Source organism: Ziziphus jujuba, chromosome 2 (assembly GCF_031755915.1).
Source record: "Ziziphus jujuba cultivar Dongzao chromosome 2, ASM3175591v1".
NCBI lineage: Eukaryota > Viridiplantae > Streptophyta > Magnoliopsida > Rosales > Rhamnaceae > Ziziphus > Ziziphus jujuba.
Window position 1 is genome coordinate 3,932,510 of NC_083380.1, and position 18,956 is coordinate 3,951,465.

At 33.0% G+C, this 18,956-nt stretch overlaps 1 protein-coding gene across 2 annotated transcripts; it reads right to left on the bottom strand.

Annotated features, from left to right (window-relative positions):
* Positions 1-8,700: 8,700 nt before the first annotated feature.
* Positions 8,701-17,581, bottom strand: LOC132799215 (uncharacterized). 2 transcript variants are annotated; one of them, XM_060814704.1, is made up of 4 exons: positions 17,550-17,581; positions 16,764-16,880; positions 9,475-9,829; positions 8,701-9,377 (listed from the first exon to the last, which is right to left on the bottom strand). In XM_060814704.1, the coding sequence occupies exons 3-4, from the start codon at positions 9,670-9,672 to the stop codon at positions 9,063-9,065; spliced, it is 513 nt and encodes a 170-aa protein (XP_060670687.1). In that variant the 5' UTR covers positions 9,673-9,829; positions 16,764-16,880; positions 17,550-17,581; the 3' UTR covers positions 8,701-9,062. The 2 variants fall into 2 exon arrangements, with proteins under 2 accessions (XP_060670687.1, XP_060670686.1); XM_060814703.1 differs by lacking the exon at positions 17,550-17,581 and having other exon boundaries at positions 16,764-16,987.
* Between the last annotated feature and the right edge of the window lie 1,375 nt (positions 17,582-18,956).

Below are 18,956 nucleotides of genomic sequence, written 5' to 3' on the forward strand. Positions count from 1 at the left end.
TGCTTTTGACTACCTTCAGTTATTTTCTGTTGATATATATTCATTTGCATTTTGCATGGCATTTAAATTGTCAATTAAATTCAAGTGAAAAACAACAATAATGCTATTATAAACACCAAAAAGTTTATCAAAAATATTATTAATGAATTATTAGTTGACATATTTATAAATAAATGAATAAAAATTAATATTTAAATATTATCAAATTATTTGATAAATAAATTTATTGAAAATTAAAATAAGACTGGTACTATTATTATTTTTATTGGCATTAGTGGAAAACAAAAAGATTATATATACATATATATTTATGTATATATCAAAAATATTTAATTAGATGATATGAAACATACTTATATTGTTCCACAGCTTTTTCATAAAATTTATGGCCAACAAGAGGTAAAAGGTTTTACTCTCGTGTTCGTGTACATAACATAAATAAAACAAAGAAGAAAAATAAAAGCATTTAATAAAATTGGGTTTTTTTTTATTAAATAAAATAACTGAGATTATGTCAGCATGACATCATTATCGCATGCCATATGTCATTGCTCTTTTCTCTTCACATTTCTAGACTACCAAAACTTGGCTTTAAAAAAACGGGCTTTCATAAAAATGTGCTTTCACGTAAGGCCTTTGAAATGGCCCATTTGAAAGTAATTAATTAATTACTTTGCTACCATTAATCTCTTGACGATGAGAATCAGAACCCAAAAAAAGTTTAATAACTTTGCTTTTATCATCATCCCTCCCAATAACTTCTTCTTCCAGAACAAAAAATATTGCATGTTCTCTTGTGAGACTAGAAGTACTAAAGAACCAAACGTTCTGTCTGCTTCAATATCATCAAGTGTCTCCCCAATCTCTTTGATCTTAAAGATGCACCTTTACTCGAAAAGCAAACTGGTTCGAGGTTGAGAAGAAAATGCGTACTTTCTTCATCATGTGTTTGCCAGAGGATGTTACTCTACGCCCCGAAGCTGTCACAGTGTCAACTTCGTCCAACAAGTTATCAACAACGTAAAACAGCATCTTCGAACCTCTGAAGCCAATATCTGACTTCATTGCTATGGCTCTGTTTCGCCTCTGCATCTCGGATTACAGCTTCCAGTGCAGACATTTTGTTCGCCATCTTAATCTCCTTTTTAAGTCCCAAAACTGTACTATCTCTCTGAAAGCTGCTGAAGCCAATCTTCCAGAGATGGATGTAACAATATTGAAGAGAACTCCTTCTGCATTAGTTTCAGGCGGTGGTTGAATATTGTCAAAAGGTTTTTACAGGGGAAGTTTAGCTATGTTTTTGTGTCCGAGAAGATGAATATGAGACTGAAAGAAGAAGCTACCTTAATGCCGAGCCAAATCAAATAAAAAAATGGATGTGCATGTGAGAATTTTATAAGCTAATCATTTTAATAGGGAGTCGGAAAACAAATAATAGGAAGTTGGCATTCACGATTGACCTGAAATGATAAACTACGTCCCTGAGTATCAAGCTATTGATGCGCTGACTATTTAATCAACAGCCACGTATTAATCAAGCAGGACGCAACACTGATTAAAGAGCCTTCTGCCATTAGTTGGACGGTGAGAGTATACAGAGGAAGGGCGTGGCTCAATTACTTTGAAGGCTCAAATGTGTAAGTTTAGCAAATGATTTCATTGTGGAAAAAACTTTGGGTGTTACCACCAGCATATATAAAGAGGAAAGACAGATCCAAGCCCAATAAATAAATATCACCTTCGAAATTTCAAAATAAGTTAGTCATATATGATAAACTAGTTGATCTACTAGCCAATTTAATCAACAGCCACGTATAAAGAATGATGCATGAATTTTCTCTGCGTGGCATTATATTTTATTACTAGTTGCAGTTGCAGTTGCAGTTGCAGGCAATATCTGTTTGACTCTGCAATTGATTAGATTGTGTGAACATCTATATATGTATAAATGTCCTTGTTGATCTACTAGCCACGTATAAAGTTGATGCATAAGTTTTTTCTCCGACTTCGAGGCCTAATATGTTGTTTACCAATTGTAAGTGCAGGCTATCTAACTTTGCAGCATCAAACGCGTTTTGAAAGCATTTCAAAAAACTTGGTCTCACGCAAGAGTTGATGAATCAATTATTCCAAGCATGAACATCTATGTTTTGTTGAAGGCATTCCAATGCTACATCAGGCTGAAATCTTAACATCATCTTGTATAAATACTGCCACCAAATAGGAGACAGCTGATGAAAGCGGAGAGAGTCATGATATTTTTCTTTTGGTAAATGAGAGGATCATGATATGTATATATATATACATATAGATATTTTGATGAATTTTATTATAATCTCTCTCTAATTAATGAATTATACTGTAATTTGCTCTTGTTCTTGGACTAGCATACGCATATATATATATATATATATATATGTATATAGCAAATTAAAAGTAATTATTAAGAAAGCCGATAGATAGCTAGCAACCGAATAGGAGATGAGCCATCATAATTAATTAATTTTTGATAATTTTATTATAATCTCTATCTCTTATTAATTATAATTATACGTGTTGCGAGCTCTTGTTCTTGGACTTGCATACTATTACTCCATAACAGAGAGATCTGATCTGATGACTAAGTGACGTCATCCTCTTACGCGGTGGTTGATTTAATACAAAATAAAAAAGGATTTTTAAATATATGGATAGATTTCAAATATTCTCAAAACCAAATAGCTAAAAAAAAAAAAAAAGAGAAAAAAGACTACAGATACAAATTCGAATGTGATAAAAATAAAAGACATATTTTATTTAAACCTTTTTAAATTTGTATTAATTTTAATTTAATTCTTTAAAATTTTTAAATTATAATTATATTTATAAAATGCATAGATGAAATTATTTTGATAAGTATAAATGAAATAATAAAAAGGGAAATGAAAATTATTTGCAACTTAAAAAGAAATAAATGATATTTTTAAAATTTTAAAGAATAAATTAAAATTAATATAGATATGAAAGGATTTAAATGAAATGTTTCTCTAAAAATGACCATGGCCGTATATTAGTGTTTTTGAGTCTTAATATAAGGCTTATGTAAAATGGGTCTTCTCAACGAAAACCTCCCAAATCATGTTTTGATTAAAATCTACTGTATATGGATCACTCGCAATAAATTGTTTCTATTTGAATACCTAAATTTTGCATGCATTGCAGACGGCAAGCTCATGTCCATCACGAACACAGAGTCACGAATAAGGAACTTGGTGTCAACACGTCACTGAAAATGGCCTATGCTCTATAAAGTAAGAACTATTGAATGACAAACTTTGTTTTGTCACATATTTTTACCACAAAATGCCCAAAAATCTATGGCTTCTTTTTTTTTTTTTTAATTTTGTTTTTTTGTCTCTGATATAATCACTCGAAAAGAAGGAGGTTGACGAGTAAAGTCCATCAGTTAACCAATAAAAATAAATAAATAAAAAAAAATAAAAAAATTGTTCACTATGCTTGTTTTCTTGTAATCAAAACGCTGAGTTTAATCCTGCCCTCGAGAAAATCCTTATTGCCGAAATTGTCCACTATACTTTTCCACTACACTGAAATTAATTAGGCAATCTGATAAAGACATGCCCTAAAATTTCCAAAAATTCAAAATAATTTCCGTATATTGCTAACTAAGGTAATTAGTGAATCTTTTAAGTTAGTCTAGTATCATTGGGAATCAAAAAGAAAATTTCCATATATTTAAATCTCTCTTTTGCTCCATAACGGTTGAGGATTTTCGAGAATTTTTCAGTATCTTCTTTTCGAACGACGAAACGGCGTCAGTCTTCTTCGGATGGGGATACGGGGTGGGAGATGGAAAATCCTTTCCTGGATAATTGCAGCCCTAATTTCAGCAAAGGTGGGAGGGCCCCTTTCAACCTTTGTTTCATTTTTGTTGAAACGACGGTGGTTTCTCAATTGGATTTCAATCTCCGTTCGTGATAAGCCGCAATGGTGGTGGCATGGGTGTCTTTCAACCTTTGTTAGTGGCTTAATGGTTCCGTATGTGTTGATATTCAATGCTTAATTATATGCACCAAAATATTTAACAAAATCATTATCAAATTATTAATTGATATATTTATAAATAAGTAAATAAAAAAATAATATAATATTTAAATATTATAGTATATTACACTTCATATTTTCAAAATTTTTTTTAATTATAAATATTTTTTTAAAATTATAAAAATATAAATAGATATCCCTTAAATATAAACAGGTATCCGATTTCATAAAGTTATAAAACGTGGCCATGACCAACGTCGTATGTTGGGTGTTATGGAGAAATTAAGTCCGGAAGGAAAATAAAAAATTGGGTTAAAAAAAAAAAAATAGTATCAGAGCATAAAAACATGAATTCATGTGATCAGCTCATCAATATATATTACAAAGGGAACTCTCTTTTCCTATTTGAAGGAAAGAGACATTTTAAATATATTACGTATATTAAAACAAAATTTTACCCCAAAAAAAAAAAAATGAATAAATAAATAACAGAAAAAAAGAAAAGACTATAGACAGACTTTCTTTTAATTTTTTTTTTTCCACCACCCTACTGTATTTCTTTTTAATAAATTTTTTTATATATATTCTTAATAATTTTTTTTTGGCAGAATATTTTGAAAAAATATTGATTAGAAAAGGAAAACAACCACAAAATATGGATCTCAAATAGAACAAATTTATTTATATATATATATATAGCTAATTAAAAGTGATTATTGAGTGGTTAAATACGAACCTTTGGTGGAGACGCTGCAAATAGTGGTCGGAGATAGAGAGTAAAAAGGATCAACGTGACTGGTTTGATAAAGATGGCGAAGGGGCTGCAGCGCGGCTGCGAGCTTCAGCGTTGATTACAGCGTCCATGCTAAAGGGGCTCTCTGCAGCGGTGATGCTAAGAAAGCTAAGAAATAACAACCAACCAAATAGGAGATAGCCGATGAAGGGGAAGGCCATGATAATTAATTTTTATAATTTTATTATATTCTCCCTCTAACCTAATTAACCCTATATATATATATATATGGAGCTGGATCCTCTGTCTCCATTTTGATGTCCCCAAGCCTGTCCTCCCAATCAATCAATGCCACCTCATTTTAAAAAATAACATTCATCTTTTACCGTCAGTTTATTATATTTTTTATTTTTTTTATTTTTAACCTTAAAATACTCTTTCTTCTTTTTGCCTTTGAATGTCACGCAGCCATACCGGCATTCATCAAACTTTAATTGCTTTGATTACCAACATCGTTTCCACCAATTTTTAAATTTTATATTCATCACTGGATGATAATTTTCAGTAAAATCTAATTCACATCGCTCATTTAAGCAAATCCACAAAACATTTATTTTCCAAAAAAAAAAAAAATTATTTGCATTATTGAAAATCTTTAAATTATAAAATTTCATCAAAATTTAGCGTTACGTATTAGTAATCTGGTTTGATAATAATTTTCATTATTATTTTTAAATCTGAAACATCCTTTATAAATCTCTTTTTCTTTTTTTTTTTTTTCCCCTTTTGTTGTTAAAGTCAAAGAATCAAAACTCGCGGGTTCAATCAAAATGTATATGATGGTAAACTCAATCCAAAAGGACTCAAAAGCACTATTTTTCAGGCAACTTCAAACGATTGTTACATAAAATTCTCATCCCATCAAACCAGATAACGAAAATATACATACTTATATCTTCAGATTTGTTGAACCATGCCCAAGTCTCAAAATATATATATATATATATAATATATATAAATATATATATATATATATATTTAAAATTGAAGAAAATCCGAACCCAACCATCTAGCAAATAAACCCCACTTTCGAAACATACATTTTCTCTCTTCTATCTATTGGTAATTGAAGGTATTACGGTTTGATGAATACCGGTATGGCTGTGCGACATTCAAAGGCAAAAAGAAGGAGTATTTTAGGGTTAAAAAAAAAAAGTAGAAAATATAATAAACTGACCATAAAAAATAAATGTTATTTTTTAAAATGAGATAGCATTGACTGACTGGGGGATAGGCTTGGGGACACCAAAATGAGGACAGAGGATCCGGCGACATATATATATATATATATATATATATATAACATAGAGATCCTGATCTGATGACTAAGTGACGTCTGATAAACAAATACAAAATAAAAAAAGGATTTTTTAAATATTTGGATAAATTTAAAATATTCCCAAAACAAAATCACTACCAAAAAAACAAAAGAAAAAAAATCCTGACTACAGCTACAAGTTTGAATGTGATAAAAATAAATAAATATTTTATTTAAGTCTTTTTAAATTTGTATAAATTTTAATTTAATTTTTTAAAATTTTAAAAAATTATAACTTATACTTTATAAGAAAATAGATAAAATTATTTTAAAAAATATGAATAAAAATGTAAGAAAATAAAAATTATTTAAAATCCGCAATAAATAAATAATATATAAATCCGCAATGATCTAAATAAAATATTTTTTAAAAAATAACCATGATCATATTTTAATAGGAATGTCAATTTATCTCGCACATATAAAAAACTGCAATGCATCATCCTTAATTGAATGGTTTTTTTTTGAAAAGTTGGAACCGCATGTAGGCTCGGGATAAATCCTTAAAATCCGAATTAGAGATGGGACGGCACCAAGGAATCAAGAATCAAGCCCGAACCTGTCCCGTATATTTTTACTTATTTTTTTTTATATTTTATATATTTGAATTATTGTATTTTTTAAAATTATATTTTATTATAATTGTAAATTTAAACCTTTGAGTATTTTATTATATTTTTATTATATTTTAGTCACTTTATTTACATTTTATTCATAAAAAAAAATTTTTATATAAATTTCTCAAAAAAAATTATATCAATAATAAAAAAAAATAAACGAAGAAAACCACCTCGTCCTGTCCCCCGAAAAGTTGGAATTGCGGGGTGGGCTAGGTATAAATCCTTAAAGCCTGAATTGGGGATGGGATGGCACCGGAAAATAAAGAATCCGACCTGAACCCATCCCGTATATATTTATTTATATTTTTATATTTTATTTATTTTTACTATTATATTTTTGAAAAATGTATTTTATTATAATTGTAAATTTAGACCTTAATGTATTTTATTGTATTTTTATTACATTTTAACTATTTTATTTACATTTTATTCTTAAAAAAAAATTTATATAAATTTTTCAAAAAAATTATATCGATTATAAAAATAAAATAAAAGAAAAAAAATGTTTCGTTCCGTCTTCGATTGGAAAATTTCCGTCACCATTTCTCTTTTAAAAAACGAAAAAAATCATGAAAACGGAATGAAAAATTCTCCACAAAAATAGAGATAGAATTTTAAAAATCGATTCCACTCCATCCCATTGACATTCCTACATTTTGATGTTTTTGAGTTAACCATGGAGTGACAAACTTTGTTTTGTCACATATTTTTACCGCAAAATGCCGAAAAATCTATTCATTTATTTATTTATTTTTGTCCTTGATTTTGTCACTCGAAAAAAAGATGTTGACCAGTAAGATCCGTCAGTTAACCAAATAAAAAAAATTTGTCATTATGCCTTTTTTTTTTAATCAAAACGCTGCGTTGACTCTTGGCCTTGAGCAAGTCCTTAGGGGGCGTTTGGTACGCAGGATAGGTTCGGATCGGACGGGATCGGACAGGATAGGTTCGGATCGGACATGATGAATAGTGCAATACTGTGTTTGGCATAGTTCTGGACTAAATGTTGGACTAGTTGTCCCATGTTTGGTGCAGGATCGGACTGGATTGGACTATTTTATAATTATAGTTTTTATTTTGTTAAATATGAAAAGATTTAAAATTATATTTATATTTACAAAAAAATTAAATATTATATTTAATTAAAGTTTTATTATTACTTATATTTAATATTTTTTGTATAGATATTTATGTGTTCAATTAATTAATAATAAAAATAATTTAATGATATTTATAATACATTTGTAATTTTTTTTTAACACCCATAAACTACTTAAAATATTGTTTTCAAAACCAATTAAAATAAAATTACTAATCATGAATAACAATTAAATACAAATAAAAAAAATTGACATAATATTTAATTAAGAACTTGTTGATAGCATAAAAATATCCATCTTCAATTCATACATATAGATATATAGATATATAAATAAATGTCACATGTAGTTGGACTTTTAACAAGTATGGCATCCGTATATATATATATATTGGATTTTACGAGGATAATCTAATTATATAAGAAATAAGTAAATAAACCCATTGATAGTAAGCCAAATAAACAACCTAATACAAAACCATTACCCCACTCGTTGTGAAATTGAGCACGTGTATGTACGGTGGTGGTATTTTGTATTGGATTTGCTTCATTACGATTCCTCATTGTTTGTTCTACAAACTCAACATATGCAATTTCAGCTTCTTCAATTGTATTATAGGCTTGATATAAATTATTTGTAAATCCGTGCACTTGTTGAAGACATTCAAACCAAGAATTATATATCCCTGGTTGTCTACCTTTAAACACAACATAAACCCTTCTTTTTGCCATTCAATATTCCTGCATATAATAATAAATGACAATATAATATAGTAATATTATTAAACAAAATAACAACTAACCAAATCAATAAAGTGCATGTTAATATTCTAAAACATAACACATAATAATAAAATTATCCGTACATGCATAATTAGAAACCAACATTCAATACGTTACAATATATGTCCATAAGTTTCAATTCCAAATGTTCATAGTTGTCATCCTCTCATACATATCCATAAATATATAATCCACAACAATACTAATTTAGTTATCCAAAAATCCACAAGCAAATTCAATCTTCTGCTCATCGGTTTTAATAATCTTGAAAACCTCAACGTTTGATGGATCCTATCTCATTGCCTTAGAGATTTTGAGATTGTCAGTAATAGGGAATCATAACCTGTCAAGCTCCATAGCTAAGTATTGTGGATAGTTGATATCAGACTTCTCCAACTTGTCTAACTATGTAGCCAATTTATCAATAAACTTATCTGCTACATTGTTTAACCCGCTAACGATGTCAAAATCCTTCGATTTAGCTTTCCTCTTACCTCTTAATTGGGATTGTTTGGGCAGTTGACTATGTGTTTGATTCATATACATTGGAGAACCCACATCATCAAATTGGTCATTGTCAGGCTCCATATTTATATCATTAACTAAATCAATTGGAGTTTGTGCTCCATGTCCTGTTGCCCGATCCTTCCCAAAAATATTAGCAAGCCTCTCATATATCGGAAAAGGTTTACCTCTCCAACTTTTTGCACTTGGATTACTCTAAAATAAAAAAAGCCATCATTTAGTAAAAACATTATAGATTTAAGATAAGAAACACAAAATTCAATAAAGGTATTTTTCCTAACAAATTCAAAACCTGCACATATGCTTTCCAAGCATCGTCACTGTCAACCTCCACACATTTAAGAGTGTCATTCCATCCAAATCCACTTTTGTTCAGCATGTCGTATATGATACCATATTGCTTCTTCCACTTTTTTAGCTTCGATTCAATATGTGAAGTTGCTTGCAATCCCGAGTTAGGACACATTTCAGCCAGTTGCCGCTCAATCATATTAAGTGTACCAGGTTTAAATGCTCCCGTGTCACAACGTTGCCCACTAGCTACAGCTTCATCTAAAAGAACCAGCAAAGCTTCTTCCTCACCTCTACTCCATGTACGCCTAGATTCACCCCCCTATTATCGTTACTGCTACCTCCAGCTTCCATTGCTATTCAAGTAAATATTTCATGATTCCAACATTATCAAAATAAGATGCAAACAAAATAACAATAAATCTCAAATGATGCACTTAATATAATATAAGTTTGTCTTCATACATATTATCCAAAAGATTTAACAAACAATATTAAATAAGCAGTTAGAGCATAATTTTTTATATAACCATCAACTAGTAATCATGATGACCTCTCCACTCACCAAACATTTGTTTAGCTAACTCATCTCTCTAATCCATCCATCGATCCGAGGAAGCAATTGATCCTATAATGTCCTCCTCTTCATTAATGTCCACATTTTCCATCCTATCATATTCAACTTTTCCAGGATCGAGTGTCATTTCTCTTCTAATCAGATTGTCAGGACCCGCCCAGAAATCCTCCCCGGAACCCTAGACAAGCCTTGATCCCAGGGAAATACCACCGAACCTTCCAACGGAAAATCCAGCAGCACCTCCCCTAAGGGTAGGACTTACCAAAAATTACCTGCACTGAAAACACACTTCTATATTCATCCCTTTATTCCTTCCGCAAAACGACAAATTGATTTCCACAAATTTACAGCACTTCACAACAATAACAGCAGCCCAGTGCATAAATAAAACATAAGTGTCCAAATAGTATACAGAGCTTCATGAAGTGTTAATCAACAGAAAATACAACAAAGATGAAATGAATAATACAATTGAAATGAACGAGTACAAAAGTACTTCTCGAAACACGATAGCGGCAGAGAATTGGTTTGCCCCGGAAGGACGTCTACCACCCCTTGCACCTAAGGGAACGGAACTTAAAAACGTGAGATGCTAATCATCTCAATGAGTGACCCTAGCTACTGAACACTTTCAATAGTAATACTAATAATAGAATAAATAAGGGAATTGAATTAATACAAACAATTAATAGGTAAATAATAATAGCAGTTGGAAATAATAATTTCCCTCAAAACTCTCACTAATCACTTCGTTGGAAATGTTCCCTTTTTAAAACATTTTCACAAAATCCGATATTCATATTTTCTGAAAACCAAGGGATCAAACAACTTAATAAACAATAATAAATAATTTTTGAACATTTTTGGGGTTTGAAATTTTGTTTGAAAATTTACACTTGACGCACCACACCATATACCGGTGATGCCCTCCGATACCCAACGTCCTAAGCACCGACTGGCGAGGAGATTAAAGAGAGAAACTTGCAAACGGCACTTCGGCGTCCCGACAGTACCGCTGCTGAAACCGTCATCCCGGCCAAGGAGGGGGGCGGCTGTGGCCAATATCAAACTTGCCTACCCACGGTCCAATGGCAACTCACGGGAGACATAATACTTGCGCGCTAAACCACATATACATACACCAGAACACCAATGCTATATGAATGCGTCTAAAATAATTATTTAATTAACCGTACCGTTTTCCAAAATTACCGTGGAAAATATACAAATTCTCAAATTTACCATCCCACATATTTCCATTTAACAAATCCGGTACGAAAACATCGATAACCAATAAAACCATAATTGTTTTTGTAATACGTGGTTCAACAATTAAAATATCGTGGGCATAATTATAAAAGTTAAACCACCACTTTAAACAAATATTTTTATAAAATATTTAAACCAATTATGCCCAAAATATAATATTTAAAACCACGCACAATTTATTACTGAAAATACCTTACTCATGCATAATAATTAAAATTAAATCACAAATAATAACTAAATTATACCACATGAGCATAATTCAAATACCAATTAAACACCAATTAAACATAACTAATTGCCCCAAAATATTTTTTAAAGGTGGGTCACTCACCTTAAGTGCATATATCAGCTAAGATCCTCCGCAGGATCAACTCCACTACTCCTACGCGCACCTAAAACATTCACAGTACACCAACCAAATATATTAATATTTTAATCGGGTAACTCCCAAATGGGTACCCAGGGAGCGAACATAAACGACAACTAAAAGTTACGAGTGATATACCGAATCGAAGCTTGAGTGATGAGGATCACGGATTCGGTCTTACTTCCCGGAGATCGGACCCGAGGTGGCCAGAATCTCACCGAAAAGCTTTCGGGGTTCGACTCCTCAATTCTCCCGAACCGTCGCGAATTGGCGGAAAAGGATGCCGGATTTGGATTCGGGAGGTTGGAATCAGTGGACAGGGACCGGCGGTGCAACTGGGTACTCGCCGGAACAGTGACTTCGGGCGAGCCGCCGCGGTCACCGGCAACCGTCACCAGCGGCGGCGCATGAGGTGCCCGTTGGCTGAGATTTTTGGCATTTTGTAGATCGAGGGGAGAGGATTCCAACGGGATCGGCGGTGAGGCAAACGGAGGCCGAATGGAGGAGAAATCGGGGTTTGAAGATTTTCGGCGCCTGGCCGAAAAACACTCCGATACCGGTGCGTCGGAGGTCCGATGTCCGTGAAATTTGGTGGGTAGGCCAAAATTGAGGAGGTGGTGAGGGGTGGCTGGCACGTGTGGCCTGAAAATGGCCGAAAACTAGGTGGTGAGCGGTGGCCGGCGGTGGAGGGAAAAATCACAGCTGGGCTTCGCCGCCTCGATCCGGGCGCGTCCGGCGACTGTCGGTCGTGAAATTTTAGGGTTTAGCCAAAAATGGGAAGACGCTCCCTTCTGGCCGGCGCGTGTAGCAAGAGTCGGCCGGAAAATTAGACGATTCCGGCGGCCGGTCGGCTTTCTCTATCTTTCTCTTTCTCTCCTTTATCTCTTTCTCTCTCCTCCCTGGCGTTTTTGCCAAATAAAAGCCACCATGGATGATACTGTTCATCCACGTGGACTAATCAGGTGATGACATGTGGCGTTACTGTGCACTTAAGCCAGATATAATAAAATATTACGGTATCCGGCGAACTTCAAACATCCATAACTTTTTAACCAGATGTCCAATTTAAGCGTGCCGCTAGTCTATGAACTCGTATCGACGAGTACTTACAATCATATAGGAGTCAAAGCAAAATTACACAACAAGAAAAAGTCAACTCCGGGCACCTTTTGGACTGTTTGCACCTCGACTTGTTTTGCCCATAACTTTGAAACCGTAGCTCCGTTTTTGACGTGCTACTAGTCTACGAACTCAGGGCATCATGCACTTCGCCACGGTACCCTGGTCAACTAGAAATTCCAACTGGGACAAAAAGTCACCTTTTGACCCACTCGGTCAACGGTCAATGTGCACGGATTCCGGTGTGATTTGGGACGGGGTGTTACAAGATTATGTATCAGACAACATGCAGTAATGGTTTTGATTTGTGTTCCAATTGGGTAGAAAGATGAACTTCTTAAAATTGCCCATCGCATTTTAAGAACCCCAAAGCATCTTTCTATGATATTCCTAGCTGATGCATGCTTCATGTTGAGATACTCTTGATGATTTATGGGTGCACAAATATCTCTCCATTCCGAAAGGTGATATCTTGTTCCCTTATATGGTGCAAGAAATCCTTCACCATATATGTAACCAGCATCCACTAAGTAATAACAACCTAACACAGAAAAATATCTCCTATTAGTTTATGCAATGTTAATCCAGTCGATGAAATATTTAAGGATTGGTCTTACCGGTTGGTATTTTTAATCCATTTGGCCTACTTATTGCATCTTAAAGTACTCTGGAATCTGAAGCAGAGCCTTCCCAACCCGGTAATACAAATATAAATTCCATATTCGGGTTACATACACCTAAGGCATTTGTTGCTATCTCATCCTTTCTTGTTCGATATCTTGACTTATCGATTTCAGGTACTTTCACCTTAATGTAAGTTCCATCTAATGCTCCCAAACAATTCTACGACACAAACAATTTTACTAACGTCAGATAATGCTACAAGTCATCTAACTATAAAATTAATAACCAAACTAGTCCACATACGTACCTTAAACATTTTCCATCTATCATTCGAGCAATTATCCGACACAGGTTCAGGATGCCTCAACAAAATGAAATGTAAGCGCAACAACCCATTCAATACTGAATTGAAATATCTACTAATTATCTCCCCTGATCTATATAATCGACTGATAATTGTACGGTTTTTTGTATGATGAGCAATTATGTGCAAAAATATGCACACTTGCTTTTCCAATGTAATAGTACCATCTCTTTTCACATATCCACCTGGCGTAATAACCGACATAAAATAACAAATGTTCACCTATCCATCCTCAATTGACTAATACAAGTGACATCATTGTCCAACAAACTATTTATAAAAGATGTACGCAATTCGGTATTCCTAGTTATTCTATTCCTAACACCTCTCTCATTTCTCCTTTGCCACGCTACATACATGTACATAAAGAAGATAAACATAAAGGCCAACAAAAAGATTGAATTACAACTAATTTTCTTCCATCCATCTCTACAAAAAGAAAAAAAAAACAAATAAAAAAATTATAAGAAATACAATAAATTGAGCTGCTATTTCCAATACAATTGAATATATACAGCAAACAAAAATCTTCCATAAATAATATATTTATATATTAGCATTCACAATAAACATTATATATATTTGGAAGGTCAAAATAAAAAGTGGATTTAAGTTTTTTTAAACTCTTCAAACTCAATATATATATATCATCAATTTTTTTTTATTATTATTAATGATGGAGCCAAATGAATAATTGTATCCTTAAAATATATTAGTTATGGTTGAAGGATGGTCATAGATTTAAAACCGACACATATGATTAATTTTTTCATGAATATTTTTTGGTCTCATGTAAAGAATATTTTTATATTACAAATCATTATATCATAAATCAATGTATTTGTGTTTCTCTATTCTTTCTCCCGTCTTCAGAAACGTGCATTTACTTCAAAGTGTGAAACGGTATTGTGAAACATTTATTACCCCAAAATATTTGCATCTGGTACCAGAATTACATAATAATCTAATTTAGGTAATGATATGTTTAAAAAGCATAGTTATTTTTTTGAGTCTTTTGAGTTCAAATCATCCCATAACATAAACAAAAATAAATCAATAAATTGTTAAGTAACATAATTTGTAGTTGATGCATTATTCACCCTCAACATTTGGTCTCTTCAAAATCTTACTGGACTCATCTCAAACATCAAAGGAAAGATGTCAACATTTTCATAATCATCATTAACCAAAAAAAAAAAAAAAAAAATCAAAACTAAATAAAAAAAAATCATTTTCTCGGATGTCAATAATCTTCTAATTGAACAAAGAAATCATATATATTGTGGCTTTATCACCAATACTCATGCCTTAATTGTTGTTACATATTGGATGAAGCAAAACAAATATTTGCACCTTGCCGGTGCCTTCTTTCTCTCTCAAATTAGGTGCAAATTTAATAATTGAAAGCCAGGGTCTTGAGTTTATGTTGAGATCTTTAATTGATTCTGTCAATTACCCAAGAGGCAGTGTTGTGTCTCCTTAATCTGATATCTATTAATGTTTCTTTGGAAGAGCTACAGATCACTGGTTCAAGGAGGCTAAGGAGAGACATGATACTTTAAATGCAATCACTTATGGAAGTATAATATATGCTCACTGGTGAGTATTCAAAGTTTATTAGGTCCTGTACCCATTCACTTTCACTATATTCTCATTGGTCTCTCTCTCTCTCTATATATATATATATATGTGTGTGTGTGCAAAATGTGTGTGTGTGCATGTATAATGTATAAATTTTTTGTGGTTATTGGATGTATTTGCTAAAAGTTGAAAGTAAAATAGTTATTAAATCTATATCCCTGTTTTCCATCAGTTATTTCATTTCTATATTCTATCACGATCTGTTCTTGTTGTATTTATGTCTTATTTAAGCCTGGTGAGTTTCTTTCCTGTATCACATTTGTTTATCGTTTCTTTAAATTGCAGCCAAGCATGCAATATGGATCGAGCTAAAGCACTGGTGAGGGAGATGGAAGAAGCAGGGATAGATGCACCTATTGACATTTATCACACCATGATGGATGGCTACACCATGATTGGCCATGAAGATAAATGTTTGGTTGTGTTTGACCGACTCAAGGTAAAAGCTAATTAGTGCTATTATCGTCTAATATAATAGTTTCTCATTCAGTTATGTGAAATATAAATATAATACATATTGTGGTGTTCTTAAATATATATAAATTTGTAATAAAATACGCATATGGATTTTCATATTAATATCTGACTGAGATAATAAAATGCTGCTAAGCATTATAATAGTGTTGGGGCAAACCTAATTGCTTGTATTACACATTATTCAAAACTGATTTCAATATATTCTTCTATTTTCCTACAAATACTTTCCTCTGTGATCTTCATCACCAAAATTCAGTTGGGCATATTAACCAACATTAAGTTCTTAATAATTACGATAATAGTTTATTGGTCAAGGACCTTTCTTATCTCTGTACAATGTCTAATCTTTCTACAACTAGGATGCTTTGAACTGATCTACCGGGAAAAAAAAAATGGATGCTTTGAGCTTGCATTTAGCCTTTTGCTTTTTTCTTAGCACACTGATATGAATTCAGTCCTGGTGGTACAAGATAGGCATGTGGAATTTTCAAATGGATTTAAAAATTAGATAGCTCAAGGTGTTTTAAATTGAAAGTCAAATAGAAAATAAAAAATAAAAAAGGTAACAGAAAATCAAATGCAATATATATATATATATAAACACGTATCTCCTGAGACGATTTTTTCTTTGAACTTAAGAAATCCAATCCAACTTAACAAATATTTTTTATTTTTTTTAAATGTACACAGCAACTACAAGTAATGGAATTTAACTGAAAGGGGTTGTGTATAGCAAGGTGGCTTTTGACATAACCGACATAAGAGATATCCATTGGCATGGTAAAGAAGGTATACATGAATCTGATGAGAAGAATACCATCACACACACACACACACACACACAAAAAGTACCTTGACTAGGGCTTCTTCAACAATGGAGATAGAGTTACTACTGGAGACTGGAGTAGTATATAATCTTCCTCAACTCAAAGCCTCCAACTCCAAGGAATTCCACAATTTCTTCTTTCCCTATATCAATTTTACAAAAGCGTTTTTAGAAATCAAAGTTTCAGTGTTTTAACACACTTTATTGCTGTTTTTCAATCCGTTGATGGCGCGCTATGTTCTTAATTGAATAGAAACGGCATCGTTTATTTTATCTAAACGGAATCGAAATTCAGAAAAAGCTTAGATAAGCCCCGTTCTTGGTCCAGAAATGTTGCTGGTCTTAATGAAGTTTTGGATAAATTTGGAAAAAATAAAATAAAATCATTCCAAGACTACTAAAATTGATTATTCAGACACATATTTTATTTGATTAGATGGGATACAAGAGAGATCTAGTTAGTACGTTACAAAGGTAAGATTAGAAGCTAAACTAATAGGATTATATATATATGTCATACCATTAGAGGAGATGATACAAGGTATAAATATATATATATATATATAAGAAGAACTAACCTAAGAGCCAGAAGTTCTTCTGCTTTGTAAACGTATAAGGTAGCCACCCAATTTTAAGCCTTTTCTTCACAAATCCAAGCCCTAATTTTGCAAATCGTTGGCCTAATTGGTGCAGAATGGAAGCCCTAAACAAATCCCTAAACAAATCAAACGGAGAAAAAGAAGCAGAGGAAAACGAAGAAGAAGAAGAAGAAGCAGAGATTATCGACGAAGAAGAAGAAGAAGTAAACTGACCAGATCAAATATGAAGAACATGAAAACAAACAGAGCAAAGAAGCAAACTCACCAAGGGTTTCAAACCGAAAAGAAGCGGCCAACGATCCGGCGAGATCTCGAACAGAGTCGGCGAACGGTCCGGCAGAAGCAACTTCGTGTGAGAGGATGAAAGGTTATTCACGAAAGCTTCGAGAGAGGGCAGGACAAAAGTGACCCAGGTGTTTTGGTGGGTCAGCTTTGTCCCCTTCGAAGCAGATAAATTGGTTAACGGGATAAGTGTGTCCCGTCCTCCATTTTTCTTCCCAAACACCAGATTGGGACTATAACCTATCCGGTCTTGGCCAGTCCCATGTAAAAAATACCCCCTTAATGCCGAAAATTATCCACCATACTCATCCACTCCACTGAAATTAACTAAAAAATCTGATAAAGAAATGCCATAAAATATCCAAAAATTCAAAATCTCCCTCTTCCTGTCCCTCACGATCGATCTCTGAGCTACAAAACCAGAGGGAGATTGTTCAAGTATGAAGCTCTCTCTTCATTTCCTTCCCAAAGCCTAGAGGTGAATCCCACAAGTGAAAGGGGTTTTACTCAATCTTTCAATATATGATCAACACGACGACGGCCGCCCTTGTGATTTCTCTGGACAATTCCGATTCGGATTCGGATGCCATTTCTGGTGTTGTGACCTTCGCTTCCTATTCCAATGGAGTCTAAGATTTCGACTCCTAGAAGATGACCGCCACTGCAAACTTGAAAGCTACCAATGGATCGGCCACGAACCTCTTTTCTGACCTGCTAGATGCCCACTCGCTTTGGTTCAAGAACACTGGCCCCGCTTCGATTTTGAATCCTTCCGAGTTTCGAACTTCATTCCCTTCGATACTCTTCGATCCGATCTCCAGAGCCAATGCGCGCGCCATTGCTTGGACTCATGGAGAAGATCGAGCAGTTCAGGGGCTCGATGGCACGCTTGTGGCTTTGAAAAGCGTTTTGAAACAAAGATCGGAGGCTGCCTCTGCCAAAGAGGCTTGAAGCTTTTGCTCGATACGTTTCTCGTGGTCTCTAAGGTATGCCTTTTATTTCTCATTTTGATTTTGATTTTGATTTTTTCTTTTTAAATGTTTGATTTGGAATTTAGAGCATATTGTATGGATTGGTGCTTTTTAAGAACGTGATGTTGATGTTTATGGTAAGCTTTGATTTGTTGCCAATGTGACTGTTATTTTTTTTTTTTAATTTTTTTGAGGACATTTTCTCTGTTGGAGTCCATAAATGAAACTGGAATTCCAACTTACTTCTGTCATTTCACATTATTTTTGATTATGTGAAGCTGGAGTCATCGGTTAGTTAATTGGACAGCTTCCACGAAAATAGAAAACATTTTTGAGTTCCTTTGATGTTGTTGCTAATTGAGATTAA

Bases quoted from the DNA above. Each gene is read 5' to 3' on its own strand.
- LOC132799215 (XM_060814704.1), bottom strand. From the start codon at position 9,672: ATGATTGAGCGGCAACTGGCTGAAATGTGTCCTAACTCGGGATTGCAA. The intron at 9,378-9,474 runs GTTTTGAATTTG...TTTTTATTTTAG, and splicing joins CTTGGAAAGCATATGTGCAG to AGTAATCCAAGTGCAAAAAG.